The sequence below is a fragment of the Crocodylus siamensis genome, chromosome 1 (genome assembly GCF_052110815.1).
Source record: "Crocodylus siamensis isolate JL-2025a chromosome 1, ASM5211081v1, whole genome shotgun sequence".
Lineage (NCBI taxonomy): Eukaryota > Metazoa > Chordata > Crocodylia > Crocodylidae > Crocodylus > Crocodylus siamensis.
This window is the reverse complement of record NC_143395.1, coordinates 183,006,448-183,020,279: the sequence shown is the minus strand read 5'-3', so window position 1 is coordinate 183,020,279 and position 13,832 is coordinate 183,006,448. Positions and strand designations below refer to the sequence as shown.

The following is a 13,832-nucleotide window of genomic DNA, read 5'->3' as shown; positions in this document are numbered from 1 at the left end:
TGTTTTTCTTCCAGTTTCCCAAAAACATTAAGGAAGAAATAAATTTAAGGAAAAAATGTAAGTTGAAATTGGAGCACAAGAGGGCCAGCCTTGTCCTCTGGTTTTGACAAATACTTTCTATATGTTAGGAAATTCATACTAGCTGAACTGCATTGAGGCACATACACCAGCACAGAAACATAATGGAAATGCCAAGCACCAACGCAAAAGCCGCAGTTTTCACTGGCATAGATATTAATACAGTGGCATCCTGGTATCAGTTGCTCTAGTGACCTCTGCATTTAGCGTTTGTGCCAGTGTAATGAGACCCTATTCTTCAGAGATATGTCTTTCTTTAGTTTTCCCCATTACCACTTCAGTGTCTCATGAGCCCAGGGATTTCTATTTGTGAATAGTTGCTTGCTAAGCAGTTAGCATTAATGATGTGTACATACAAAACTTAAGACTAGTATGAACACATCTGAAGAGGGAGCCAAAAAGTATAGCAGTGCTTTGTAACGACATAATACCTAGTGAAATCTTACAAAATACTGAAAGTGGTTACCGTTAAAAAAATAAAATAAAAACACAGCTAAAAACATAACCTGTTATTTTTACTGTTCCTTTTTGAAAATATAAAAGATGCAGATGTTCGACCTCATATTCCAGCTTGAGTGTTGCTATTGTTTCCTAATTGACACACATCTTGATATTCAAATGTCATCTGCCAGGTTGCAATGTATTTAATTCATTACTTGGAGAAAACCAAAAAATCTTCCCTTTAACATACAGAGATCAGCTTGAATTCTGAATGGCATACGAGTGATGGTCCTGCTCCTACAGAGCTCTCCCAGGCAAGTATTGTCTACAAATGGGAGTTCAAAGGTGAGCGTTATGATAGTATAATCATAGTAATACTTTGCTATTAAATATGTTAAGCCTAAGACAGCGTATTCCTTTCTGCAGAAGTGTTTATTGTTTCAGACCATGGAGTAAGGCTGTGTTTAGGCTACCTTGCTCACTCAATTGTATGCAATCTGTGTTATTTAACTTAGTTGCAGAAAACACATTCAGCTCCCTTCACACAGTCTTAGATTTATTGTCATGTCCTGCATCCTGTGCTTGGTCAGGTTAGTAGAATTACCTTCAGGGCATGCTGTGCTTGCACCGTTCCAAACTGCGGTGGGTAGCAGGTGATTGCAGGTGGCTCTCAGGGAGAAACTCTGTGTGCCTAGGAGAATTTGGAGTGTAGAGGTCAAATTTCCCAAATACTTACAGATTCTGAAAGTCTCAGTCAACAAATTCCTCTGGACATCAATACGTGGTCAGATGCAAGTTGTTTCTGTACTTCCCAACAGGTTTGGGTAAACTGCTTTTTGAGCTTGTAGGCACTTTTGGATCAGACCTATCTTGGAGCAGCAGAGTTTGTTTGTTTTTTAGTTACATGGCCTGAAGAGGCCCCATTTATATAGCACGCAGGACAATGTGAGAAATGGCTAATGTCATGCTCATCTGACTTGTCCAGCATAACTTGTGTCCTGACAGGACAGAACATCAGTTGTGTTGAAGTATAGGGAAGTGCCCAATGTTACATACCATGATTTGTTGCAAAATTAGGGAGGTAGTTATCTGTGTTAATCTGAAGCCAGGCAGCGGGCAGGGTAGATACGCACCTTACGGATTAACTAAATATGATACATGAAATAAACTCAAATTCCTGAAAGCTTCTGCTCTGTATATGTCTTATTTAGTTAGTCTGTAAGGTGCATATCTTCTACCCTCCCTTCTTGTTGCAAGATCTATAGTCAACTGAATGACTTCTGTGTATGGATGCAGATGGTACTAAAGTCACCATAGAAGGGAGAACTGAGTTACAACATGACCACAAAATTGCTGTAGAGAAAGACTAAGCAAGGTTACTCTTAGTAGTTCGCAAAGGGAGAAATGGTTTATACCAGTATAAAATGAGAGTAACATTGAAGTCAGTAGCATTTTACCAGTTTGAAATTAATCTGATGCAGACTCAGGCCGTATATTCCATAAATGCAAGATGTAGATATCAGTACCAAACCCAGCTGCTTATTTAGTAAACATTTGGTTGTGCCTGTAATAATGTTAGTAGCGTCCACGCTGAAGTGCAGAGACTGTAAGTTAATTGTGGGCTTAGAATTCAGTGATGCAGGCCTTTACAGACTGAATGCATAATATAGACAGTGCAGTCAGGGCCAGATTCTGCCATGTTATGCCAGTCTCCATGCATCAGTAAGGAGTAAATTCACTAACTAATGGATTTTCTCCAGATTTTCATTGGCATAGCTAAGAATTTGGCCCAGTGGAATTATTTCAAATGTACACAAATCCAGCGCATATCAGTCTGGTCTCTCATTTTATAAGGAAGGCGTTAACCACCTGGTGTAGGAGGGGTATCAGCAGCTGTGGAGGCACCCAATAACTATATGCCTTGGGTTTTTTGTAGGAAAGACATTAGACAAATATATATTTCCAACAGCGAACAGATAAGTTAGATTTAACAACACTGCAATTACTTGAGGATCAAATTCAACTTGGAAAGACATTGATTCAAATCCACTGAATTGCAGAGTTATTCAGAAAATATCTACGGTCGCATCCAGACAAGCGGGAATGTGCGTTTCCCCAGGCACAAGTAGCAGTGGTACATCTTGTGCTGCTGGTGCTTGTCCCTGGGGAATGCCCATGCCATGCACGCTCTGGTGTGCAGCAGGTTACCCTGGGTGCGGTAGGGGAGGCTGGGGCCAGCAACTGTGCTGGCCTCAGCAGCCTTATCTGTGGTTCTGGAGGGTATCGGGGCCGGTGCTCCTGCTGCAGGGAGCCTGGCTGGCACTTGGAGCATGGCTGTAGCCAGCCAGGCTCTGGTTTTGTGCAGTGCATGCTACTACCATCTGAGCTGCCACACTTTTTTTGGCATGGATTTATTTTTCACCCTGGGATCTCCCAGGGTTAAATCCTTGGGTTAACACCCTCCCCCCGTGCTGCAAAGTAGCAGCCTGGGGAGTGCCTTCATGGGGAATGCCTTCGGTGTGGCACCTACACATACCACACATTTGCACTTGTTTGGATGTGGCCTATGGGTGTAAGTGGGAGAAAAGTATATCCTGAAAATTGAGTAGACAAAGCAAGCGTGAAATTTATTTTAAAATGTGTGTAAAAAAAAATTGAGGCTTTGGAGAACACTAACAATTGCCAGAGTCTCTTCTACAGCGCAGTTCAGGCCTGCAATAAAATGAAACTCACATTTTAATTTCAAGAAGGGACTTATTTCCTTCAAGCATGCAGAAGGACCTGCTTTTGGTACCCTATATGCCAGAAAGAATCCAGTCACCAGAAAGGCTACTATTAATTTTTGCCAGGTTCTGATCAATTCACAAGCCACTTATCAAAATTCCATAAAGTGTTCATGAATTGCTTTGCATATCTTGCCTGGGCAACTTTTGTATCACAATAGATACAATTAGAGCTCTTATTTCATGTATGTCCTAAAATGAGTGGCTGATAATGAAAGCAGAAGGGGAAATGGAGCTTAAGATAGGCTGAGGCCGCAAAAATACGCAACTCTGGTAGAATTGGACCAAAATCAATGCTTTGTCGGGGGTGGGGGGGAGATTTTTTAAAGATAGCGAAATAAAGCACCAATCTAAAACTATAACAAAGATGAGAAATTTAAAATATAAAATAGACCATTTCTTTTATATGGTAATTTAAACATTCATGAAAGCATTGCGTTAATGTAATCAATGTGATAAGAAATACATTATGAAAATGCCCTGACTTCTTAAATTTCAGGGGTTTATTGCTTCTGGGACTTTTTCAAAAGTATACTTTTTTTTTTTTTTTAAACAGTGTGATTTGAAGATGGGATTTAATTGCAATAAGACTATCTATTTGATTAATTACAGATCATTACAGAACATGTTGAACATAGTAGCTAGAGGTGTCACAATATTAATGACTAATAATCACCTCTGTTAAGTCTTAAAGCTTTATTGTCCCTCTGTTACAACTAATTTGGCGGACCATTAAAAGCCAAAATGATCTGAGATGTTTTTTGGGGCTGCAGCCAAACTGTTAAATTTCCTAGTACTGCCTGGGATTGCACTCCATTTTAAAATGCAATCATTTAGGTAACTTAAAATAATAACACTCTTCCCTTCAGATAACACATGGCTCAAAGCTTTTCCTCCCCCTCAAGTCTTTAAGGCACTAGAACACAATCCATGTGGCCTAATTTTGTGCCTGGGTTTATGTCTGGGAAGCCAAAATTAGAATCGAGGCTTCTGTGGAGGGGAGAGAGATTCCTGTCAAAACTGATTTTCTAAGTAAGAGAGTAATTTTGTGCCGGAGGGGGAGAGGATGAGGGTGCCCAACATTTTCCCCCTACCCTGCTACTGGAAGCAGGAAGGACAGTCTTTTCTTGGAAAGCTGGCCAGCGAAGGTAGAGGGGAGGAAAGCTGGACTGGAGCTGGGCTGTCACTGGAGAATGAACCCCTGCTAGCCCTGCTGCCTGCTGTTGCCTTCACCTCACTGAAGTGTCTCCTTCTGTAAAATGGGTACAGGAATCCTAGAAAATGAGGGTTAGAAGGGACCCCAGGAGGTCATCTGGTCCAGTGCTCATGGTGACCCAAAAGCAGGCCAGATGGATATACGAAAGGGTCTTAAACAAACTTGAAACATGGATGGGCAGACTTTAAAAATGGGTTCTCCTTTAAAGGAGAAAAACGTAGCTTTTTCTCTTGCAGGGTGGCAGAGCCCTAGCCTGCAAGGGGCTGCTTGGGGGGCCCCTATGCCCCACACACTGGGGAGGGGGGCACGGGGTCGGGACTGGCCAGCAAAGTTGACAAATGGGTCCTGGTGCAAAAATAAAAAGCTGAGAACCACTGATGTAATTCCCACCCCCCCTTCCCCGAAGCAGGACCATCCTCATCCCTGCAGGGTCTTAACCCCTCCGCAGCCTGTCCCCTTGTGAGGTTGAGGAAGTTTTGCCTCGTGCCTAACCTCCACTTCCCTCGTCCTGCCATCCCAAGAAGTCCCTGCCGCGTGTGCGTGTGGCAGGGAAGGAGGGAGGCGGGCGAGTCCCGGGCTCCCCGCGCCGGGCAGGACGAGGTGGTGTCGCCCGCCCCCTCCCAGCCTTACGCAAGCGCCCGGAGGGCGGCAGGGCGGGCGGGCTGCACCTGGCGGGGGCGCTGCCCCACGCGGGCATAGCTGGCATAGCTGCGGGCGGGGAGGGGCGGGCGCCCGCCTGCAGCTGCCCCACTGCCGGCCCGCGTCCCCCGGGACAAAGGCGCCGGCCGGGCCCCGCCCCGGCGCTGGGGCAAGCGGGGCGGGGCGGGGCCTTGACTTGCGCGGAGGGGCCGGGGCGCTCCCCGCGTCACTCTGGTGCATGGCCAGCGCTGGGCGCACGGGCCGCCCCCGCCTCCACCTTCACCTCCACCTCCATTGTATCGTGTATAATGCTGCGTGAGCGCCGCCGCCGGACGGACGCCCGGGCTTCAGCGTGCCCAGCCCCGGCCATGGAGCGGGCGTAGAGCCGGAGCTGGCGCCCGGCGGGGTCTCTCATGCTGTAGCGGCTCCGGTGCAGCTGCATGTGGTGAGCGCAACTCCGTGCCCGGGCGAGGGGGGTCTGTCTGTCTGTCTGTGTCTGTCTGTGTCTGTCTCTGGTGCGTGTGTGTGGGTCTGCGTGGTGTATGCATGTTGTGTGTGTGGGTCTGTATCTGGGTCTGCGTCTGTGTGGGTCTATCATCGTGGTGTGCGTCTGTGTTGGGGGTGCGCTGCACACCCTGCTGCCCCCAGGAGTTGCCCGCCCCCCCCCCCCCAGCAGCCTGCCTGGCAGCACGGGCAAGGTTGGGGGTGCGGAGGAAGCAGAAGAGGCGCTGCCTTGCCCTGCTGCAGGCTGCAAGTGTGTCCACTGGTGGGGGAGGCCATGGCTTGCGGGGGAGCAGCCAGCTGCTGCTGTTTTGGCTTGGGTGGGAATGGCGGGGGTCGGACAGCAGAGCTGGACTCCTCTTGGAGGCAGTAGTCAGCAGCGAGGAGGCTTAGCTGCTGCGGGGCTGAAGGAGAGCAAGTGTTTTGAGGCTCTGTCAGGGGGCTCTCAGCTTCTCAGAGGGGCTGGAGTCTCCTTGGTGCCCCTGGGCTGGGGAGCACAGGAACTCCCAGCAAGCTGGGAGGAGGGGAGGCATCTTGTCTAGAAATAGGGAAAGTGGCAGGCTGGAGGTGCCCAGGAGATGCTGCCATGCCTGCCCATGGGCAGGCGGAGGGTGGTACACCGTGGCATTGGGATGAAGAGCATGGGGGTGCCAGGGGACCCAAGAGGAGCTCCTCCTTGTAGGGGGTCCAGTTACAGAGCAGCTGATGACACAGGCACTGCGTTTTTGCACCAGTCTTGCCTGTGCCCTGAGGGGTGACAGGCTGCCCTTGCAAAGCTGTCACCCCAAAACTGCAAGCCATTGTATGCATCAGAAAGGTCCAGGATTGTCCAAGTCAAGGGCCTCCATGTGCCTCTCATCTAGGGCTGGATTCAGCAAAGTCCTTTTCCATGGTCACTGCAGGCCACTTGGCTTTGGACTCCCCAGAATCCTTCTGAGGCTCACAAGGTGGAAGGAAAGGGCTCCATTCTTCCTTTGCACCAGTTTGACTTTCCTGGATCTCCAATTAAGTAAATAGAGTTACCTCTGATTTGCATGGGTTAAAGTGACAGAAGAGTCAGGTTCATAGTTTCCTTTTCCGCATGCACAGATTTACCTGCATAAGCCCTCTGTACTCACGTGAAGTTGTATATCTTGGAACTGAATGCACTGAGCTCTTGGGGGAAGGTGTAAAAATGACTGGAGTGTTGTGGTGCTTACTTAGCTTTCCATTCCACAGCTAGCAGGTCTTTCACATGGTAAAGTACCTGCTTAATTAACTTGCTTTTTAATATACATATATGGCTTTAGAAATTAAGCATTTGATTAGATAGGCCAGTTTCAAGTAGCTTTTCCTGTTCCAAATCAAAAGAGAAAATTTGCCTAATAGTAAGGCATGATGGGTACCTTGTGAACCTGAATTAACTTTATGAGCTAGTATTAACACTGTCACTCTGTTTATTAGAGATGGAAGGAGGATTAACAGCTTGTGGTGCCAGACAGGTACATTAGAACATGTATCCTAGGGAACATTTCCATTGTCCAGGCAAGTATTGCAGCATATAACGTAACAGCTGCCGAGTTTCCTCCTTCAGAGGGCGATCTGACTTCCATTTAAGTCAGTAGCAGAACCCCCAATTGTTCTCAGTAGAAACCGCATTGGACGCTTAGGAAATGAAGTTATTCTTTGAGCTTATTAATAATATTCCTACAGTTTTCCTTGTCAAGCTGCTTTCTTGTTCACTCTGAAGCTGATTAAAAAACAAACAGAAGAAACTTGCTAGCCTGAAGGTACTTAGGTTTGTCTTATTTAAAGCAGTCCTACACAGCATTAAGTAGACACATATGCTGATTTATTATGAAATCTAATTGTGTTCCTTACATACCTGTTATTCTTAGCCTGATTTATGGAGAAGATGAAACAGTGAGACTGTTTGACAGGGTTTTTTTGTGGAAAATAATATAAATAATCCAGAAGACTCGGGTATTGAAACTGACTGCCTGAAAAGACATCAAGCAATTGAAAATAAGGTATCAAAAGCAATCGGCATGCAAATTCAAACTTTGTTGTAGGTTGGTGTTTTCTTTTAGTGAAGTTTCAGCGCCATCAAATCCAGCAGATCTTATGTAATATCTATTTAAATTACTTTGCCAGCAATTAATGGGCTGCTTTTCTTTTCTGTGAATCATTTATTTGAAAAACGGCTTAGAGCTTTGATATTTTTCACATTTATGCTCAACACTTTGGCACAGTTCAGAATGAGTTGTTAACACAAGGTAGGCAATTGTAGGGGTAACCATTTTTTGCCTTTATTTGTCTGAGGGTAGCTTGTGAGGAAAGAAATGCACCACTTTTTAAAGAAACCCTCGGTAATCCACTACTTTATTATGAGGTATGTTTAGTGCAGTTATGCTTTCTTGTAACTTGTAGTCCTGGTACAAGAGGAGACAGCTCCAGCTGAAACAGTTTCTTCAGCAAAAAAAAAAAAAATCTGTGCCAGAAACAGCAGACTCTGATTACTGAGTCCAAAGATCATGAATGCACTGAGGAAAAGAGAGAGCAAGGTCCAGTTTAAATTGCCTAATGGCAGTAGGTGCAGATCCCAGTGTACCTGATCCTCCCACTAATTAGTAGTTTATAGAAAATGGCATCTACAAATCCAAGAATGAGGGGTGGCTTCTGGTTTTTGTTTTTTGCTTGTTTTGTATAGAAGTTACTTCTATATTTTATGCCAGTAAGTTGTTTTAAAAGTACACAAAGTGAATAGCAACTGGATTTAGCTGCTGCTGAAAGAAGTGCCTGCTTCCCTTAGATGGAGTGAGACCTTTCTCATGTGTTTTAGGTTTTACTTTTTAGTAAATTAAGTCAGCTTTAATATTTGCCAGGGCTGAGGTTTTCACTTATTTTTTCCCCTTATTTGTTCATCATTAGTAATGTGAGAACCAGAAGTGGGAAGTGGGGGAGAGGGGAAAAATCTGTTAATTCTGTCAAAGTTGCAGTTAGCTGCTCAAAAGTTGAGAGAAGCCAAATTCTAAGTGAACATGCAGCCTATATACGTTGCAAGTGTTTTGGGGCCTGTTGTTCTCTGTGCAGCACCTTGCAAAAGGGGCCCTGATCCATGCGAAGGCTTGGTAACAATGCAAAGAAATAATGTTCTCGTAAGCACATTACCTGACTAGAGTCTGATCTCTCTTGCACCATTGTAAGTTTAGTGTAACCCGCTGAAGTCTCTGGACCAAATCCTCTGCTTTATGCCACTTTGGCCAAAGCTGGGAGCTCTAAAGCTGATTTGATTTGGGGCAGGGAGATTCCACCAGCACAGGGGATTGCCTGTGTGGTATGGAGTTGGCCTGGGGACATTCCCAGGGGAAAACTGGAATGGTGTCTGGGGGCTTCAGGCCACTGCATAAAGTCAGCATTTGTTGTAAAACTGTCTGAAAGCTCCAATGGAGGCCAAGCTGGCCCCTGGATGAGGGGTCCACAGAGGCCCCCAATGAAAAGGCAACTTTTGCTTTCTCCACCTCAGAGTGGATTGTTGCTCAGCAGCTCAGAGAAGTCAGTGCAGAAACTCCTTGTCTTTGGAGTTACTCCAGATTTACCCTGGTGTAATGGACTCATGCCTGCAGTCTTGAGTTACGTGACCAAACAAAGGGCCAAATTCTGCCTCGTGCTGCAGGCACAGCACACAGACATTATGTGCATTCACAACTGAGGGCATAATTTTGGTTCTGTAATGCCTAAAATCCTTGTCTGCAACCTAGCTGAATTTTTGGAGAATAAAGGTGGATGGGGGCTGGGAGAAGTTTCTCATTTTGGAGGGTGGTTTTTATATGGCTTTGAGTGACAGATGTCACAATCTGAGTCATCAGTAGGAGTTGGATCCTACTTACCTTCTTCCTGTATCAGTAAAATGAGCTAGATTTGATCCTATAGCCTCTGCATTCAAAGTGGGCATCAGCACAGGAAACGTGTTAAGATTTATTTAGGATATGAAAAAGGTATTTTAATGTTAATTTAAAAATCAATGCCATTAATAAGCAGTACAGTGTAACACTGGTCTTTCTTCAAAGAACATATGGATGCGATCATTTAGACCTTCCCTCCATTTGGTATGCATTCAGTGCTGCAGTATTTAAGTAAAGGATTTCATTTGCTCAGATTTAATACCTGCCAGGATTATCTGTAACAAACAAAACATTTTTCTTTTGATCCAGGATTTTCAATCCACTGCAAACAGTTGTGTCCTAGGATCCAAACAAGCTTTCTGCAGAATGGTGGTTCCTACTTACCACACTATTTGCTTCCTACATACTAGCTTTTTCTTATTAGCTTTTCACATTGGTCTTCTAAAACTCCTTCCCTCGCCAGGGAGGCAATAAGTCTGTTGAGTAAACTGCGCTATAGAAAGAAACGCCCATGGTTGGAGGTAAACTATGCGGATATGTGTTGGGGTGGGGGTTGGAAGAACTGCGAGGGCATATTTGAAGCAGACTGTGCAACTGCTACAGCAGGTCTGACTAGTTTTAAATACCTAGAGGCGGCTTTGTCTTAACTTCAGGTAGCTGCAAAATGAAGTTCTTAAATTAATTCATAAAGTACAGCAACGTTTTTCTGTCTTCATAAACTCCATATTTTTCATGTATTTGTAAGGGAATTACTACCCTCCCTCAGCATGCGCATACACTCATTTCCCCCCCCCCCATATTAGATTTTGCATTTTTACAAATAAACATTTTTATTTGACTAGTGTAAGTCAACTTAATGTATCATTGGCTTGTCTGTGGATTCCAATTGAGTGTTTTGAGTGGTAGTAACATTTTCTTCCTTATCGCCCTGAAAGGGGTGGAGGGGCGGGGGAGAGAGAGAGGGAGAGACAATAGCATTTAAGCATTTATTATAGTGTGATTTGCTGCAAATCAACCCTTATCCCTTTGCCCCTTCTCAGGAGCAGTGACCTAAGTTATGTCATGCAATACTACAGTCAGAAGGACTTTGAGCTGAGCCTTTTAATACCTCACCATCCCATGGGTACAATAACTTGGCTTCTGTCTCTTCCTGTGACTACATGCATGGCCTCTGTTAAACTCCTCCTCTATCTGCTTGGGAAGCTGGTGCTTCTAAGATAACTATCCCCTTAAATACACACCCCTCCTCTAATCAGAGTGTTTATTGCATAAAGTACTGTGAATGAATAGGAGGGATAATATTATATTCCCTTTTACCTTTTCTTTTCTTTTTTTAAAAGCCATGTGTTGTTTGGTTTGTTCCCCTCAGTTATGAGCACAAAAAGGCATACATGATGCACATGCTGCCTTGGGTTAGATTTTTCTCCCCCCTAGTCACTGTAACTGCAGGAAAACTAATATAGAACTTGGCTGTGGTATATGATTTGTCTGGTTTAAAGGAGAAATTAAGTTTAGAATGCTTCCTTCTGTTCTGATCAGTTTTGGGGAGGGGGTCATGAAATGTAGATTGACTTTTCCACCAACACAAATGTACTTACTGTGTCTTGGTTTAAATTAAATTTTTTATGTTAATTGACTGTGCCACACAGCCTTTTAAATATGGAATTGAGATGATATATATACACACAGATGGATAACTGAGCGGTGGAATTAAAGAGCATGTCTGAAAAACAGGACAGTTGGTTAAAACTGCATGTCTAACATGACAGATTTGAGGATATTAGCACTTCAGGTATTGGACATTACAAATTATGCAGCTTTAGTGGTTAATATTCTTAATTATACTATTTTTATAAGTCTGCTTGGTTGTTTTGATTGTGGTATCAGATACCATGAAAATTAAATCTCTCTACCTCTTGCTTGTAGTTATGGGTTCACTGTAGTTCAGTGCCAGCCAAGGTTCCCTTTATCAGCTTTCAGAAGTCTCCTTCAGGAAACAGGAAAACATGCACTGCATTTCAACACTTAGATAACGTTAGAACGCTGGATTGAAAGACCCAACAGTTGTCCATTTACCAAACATCACATAACTGTCTTAGCAAACTTTCATGGTACATCTTCACTATTTTCCTGTTCTTACATGTGCTGGGGGCAGGTTAAAACTTTATCTTCCCCTTGGAATAATTGATAAATCCTACATTTCTCCCTGTGTAGTATGAGAATTCCTAATAAAGAAGCCGTGCATTTTTGCACTTATCAAGAGTCCTCCATTAGTGGTACCTGTTCTTGCCAGTTACTTCTGAGTTGATAATGTGTGTACTAGAGCACCCTGGCAGAACACATAAGGCATCTTGGAGAGCTTGACTTGCACCCAGGGTTACCGTCAACTGACCCAGCTGTGTTTAGGTACCTGTTCATTCAGGCTGGGGAGTCAAGTTGGACAGATGTGATGCTGTCGCTCCCCTACAGGCTACAAAAGCTGTAAAACCAGCAATTCTGAGGACTGCCTTGTGGCATGTCTGTTTAAGGTTCTTGGTACTGTGTTCATTACCTTCATGCTGAAAAAAGCTAAAAACTACTCATAAGTATACAAGGACAATTGCTTTATAAAGAATGCCATGGAAACGCTTCCTGTGAGTTTGCTCAGGTTTTTTTCCCCTTAACTTTCAGTGGCAAGAAACTGGTTAATAAACACAACCTACAAGACTAACTAGAATGATTTGCCATGGCTGAGATGTAGTTTGCATTTTTCATTGTGCTTTTCTTTAGGAAAAAAGTCTAGTCGCTGCTTTTCAGTTAGACTGCGGTAATTTTATTCAGTCCTCTGTTTTCAGAGCAGTGGTGTGCTTTTTTGGCAGCCTGTACATACAGCTCTGTTCTCTGTAACATGTTGTTTTGGGGTTGGGTTTTTTTCCCAGTGTGTTTATTAAGGGTCTATAACGTGAGGGGAAAAACAAGGTCTCTTTGGGGAAAAGGCATTACAAAAGGGTTGAGAACAAGAACTCCATCCAAGCAATTATAAAATACCTGAGAAAAACTGTCTTCTGTTATACACAGGGGGGTCTGGGGATGGGAATGCCTACTCTCCCTTTGATGCACACATAGCTCCGATTAACCTTTATGCGAACTGCCTGCATCCAGGAAAGAAGAGACTCTGAAAACTTCGGAGCCTTAAATATGCTAAATATATCAACCAGACCATGATATGTATGTGCCACTAAAGACGTCTTGTTTAACCAGCTGAATATGACACAACACGGCGACAATGTTTTGTTTAGCACAATAACAAAATTGCAGAAGAAGAGAGAAGTTGGTAGGTGTGTAATATTTCACCTTCACTTTTAGATGGTGGCATCTTGCCATTGCAGGTTCTCTTGACTGTGAAGGCTTTATGTTTATTTGTTAGTGCATGTCACTTGCACTCCTGTCTCTACTAGCACTTTCAGATGGCTTTGTATTCAGATTACAATTGAACTGCCCCTTCCCAGCAGGCTCTGAAGCCAGTGGAACAGAGGGAAGTCAGCTCTTCACTGTATAGGGCCCCAAAGCAGTACACAGCCATCTTAATTGTTGCTGCTTCACTGCTTGAAGAGATTATGCCCTGACTTTTCATGGTAGAAATGTGTGAGCAGACTCCTGCACTGTGCCTCATTGATTTCAGTGGGCAATCTGTGCAGTGGTTCTACTAGCAGGATTTGGGCCTAAATCAAGGATTGACTCCCACTTATTCTCTGACTTGCTGAAATAATGGTCTATGGCAGTGGTTTTCAACTTTTTTTCATTTGCAGACCTCTGGAAATGTTGATGAGAGTTGCGGACCCCTTGATTTGTAAGTGTGGGTATTCACATGCTCTTAATTGATCATAGTTCTCTTTCACGTTCCCCTTAGCCATAGTCTGTGGGCTCCCAGGGGTCTGCAGACTACAGATTGAAAACCACTGGTGTAGAGGCTTCTTGACTAACTTCAGCCCCAGAGGCCCTCTCATGACTAGGCCCTGTAGCATATCTTCAGGTAACAGCAAGCATCATTTGTTGGTTTGTTCAAATAGATAGATTTTTTTTTTACTCCCTAACATCCATGGAAGTGAACTGGGGATTGTGTGGTTGCTGCAGTTCTGTTTCTCTACTTCATCAGATGTGTAAGGTTCCAGACCATAGACCCTGAGGTACTGGATTGGCAGCAGGTTACTGGATATTGGCAGCAGAATTGCTGTACCATATGTCTGAACCATGTGTACACAGCATAATATAATTTGACTTGTGCTTGGCAGGTCTGACAACTTCCTTAAC

The 13,832-nt window shown here is 44.2% G+C and overlaps 1 protein-coding gene across 7 annotated transcripts in view; it reads left to right on the top strand.

Annotated features, from left to right (window-relative positions):
- Positions 1 to 13,832, top strand: part of SERTAD2 (SERTA domain containing 2) — a 106,477-nt gene that overhangs the window by 75,217 nt on the left and 17,428 nt on the right. Inside the window, exon 2 of one of the 7 annotated variants that reach the window (XM_090050616.1) lies at positions 772 to 833. The exons of 4 other annotated variants lie outside the window; for them this stretch is intronic. In XM_090050616.1, coding sequence (XP_089906742.1) covers positions 805 to 833 — 29 coding nt within the window. In that variant the 5' untranslated portion in view covers positions 772 to 804. Of the gene's footprint in view, positions 1 to 771; positions 865 to 5,235; positions 5,603 to 13,832 lie in introns of those variants that run through there. 2 more of the 7 variants (XM_090050625.1, XM_090050635.1) reach the window with 2 other exon arrangements.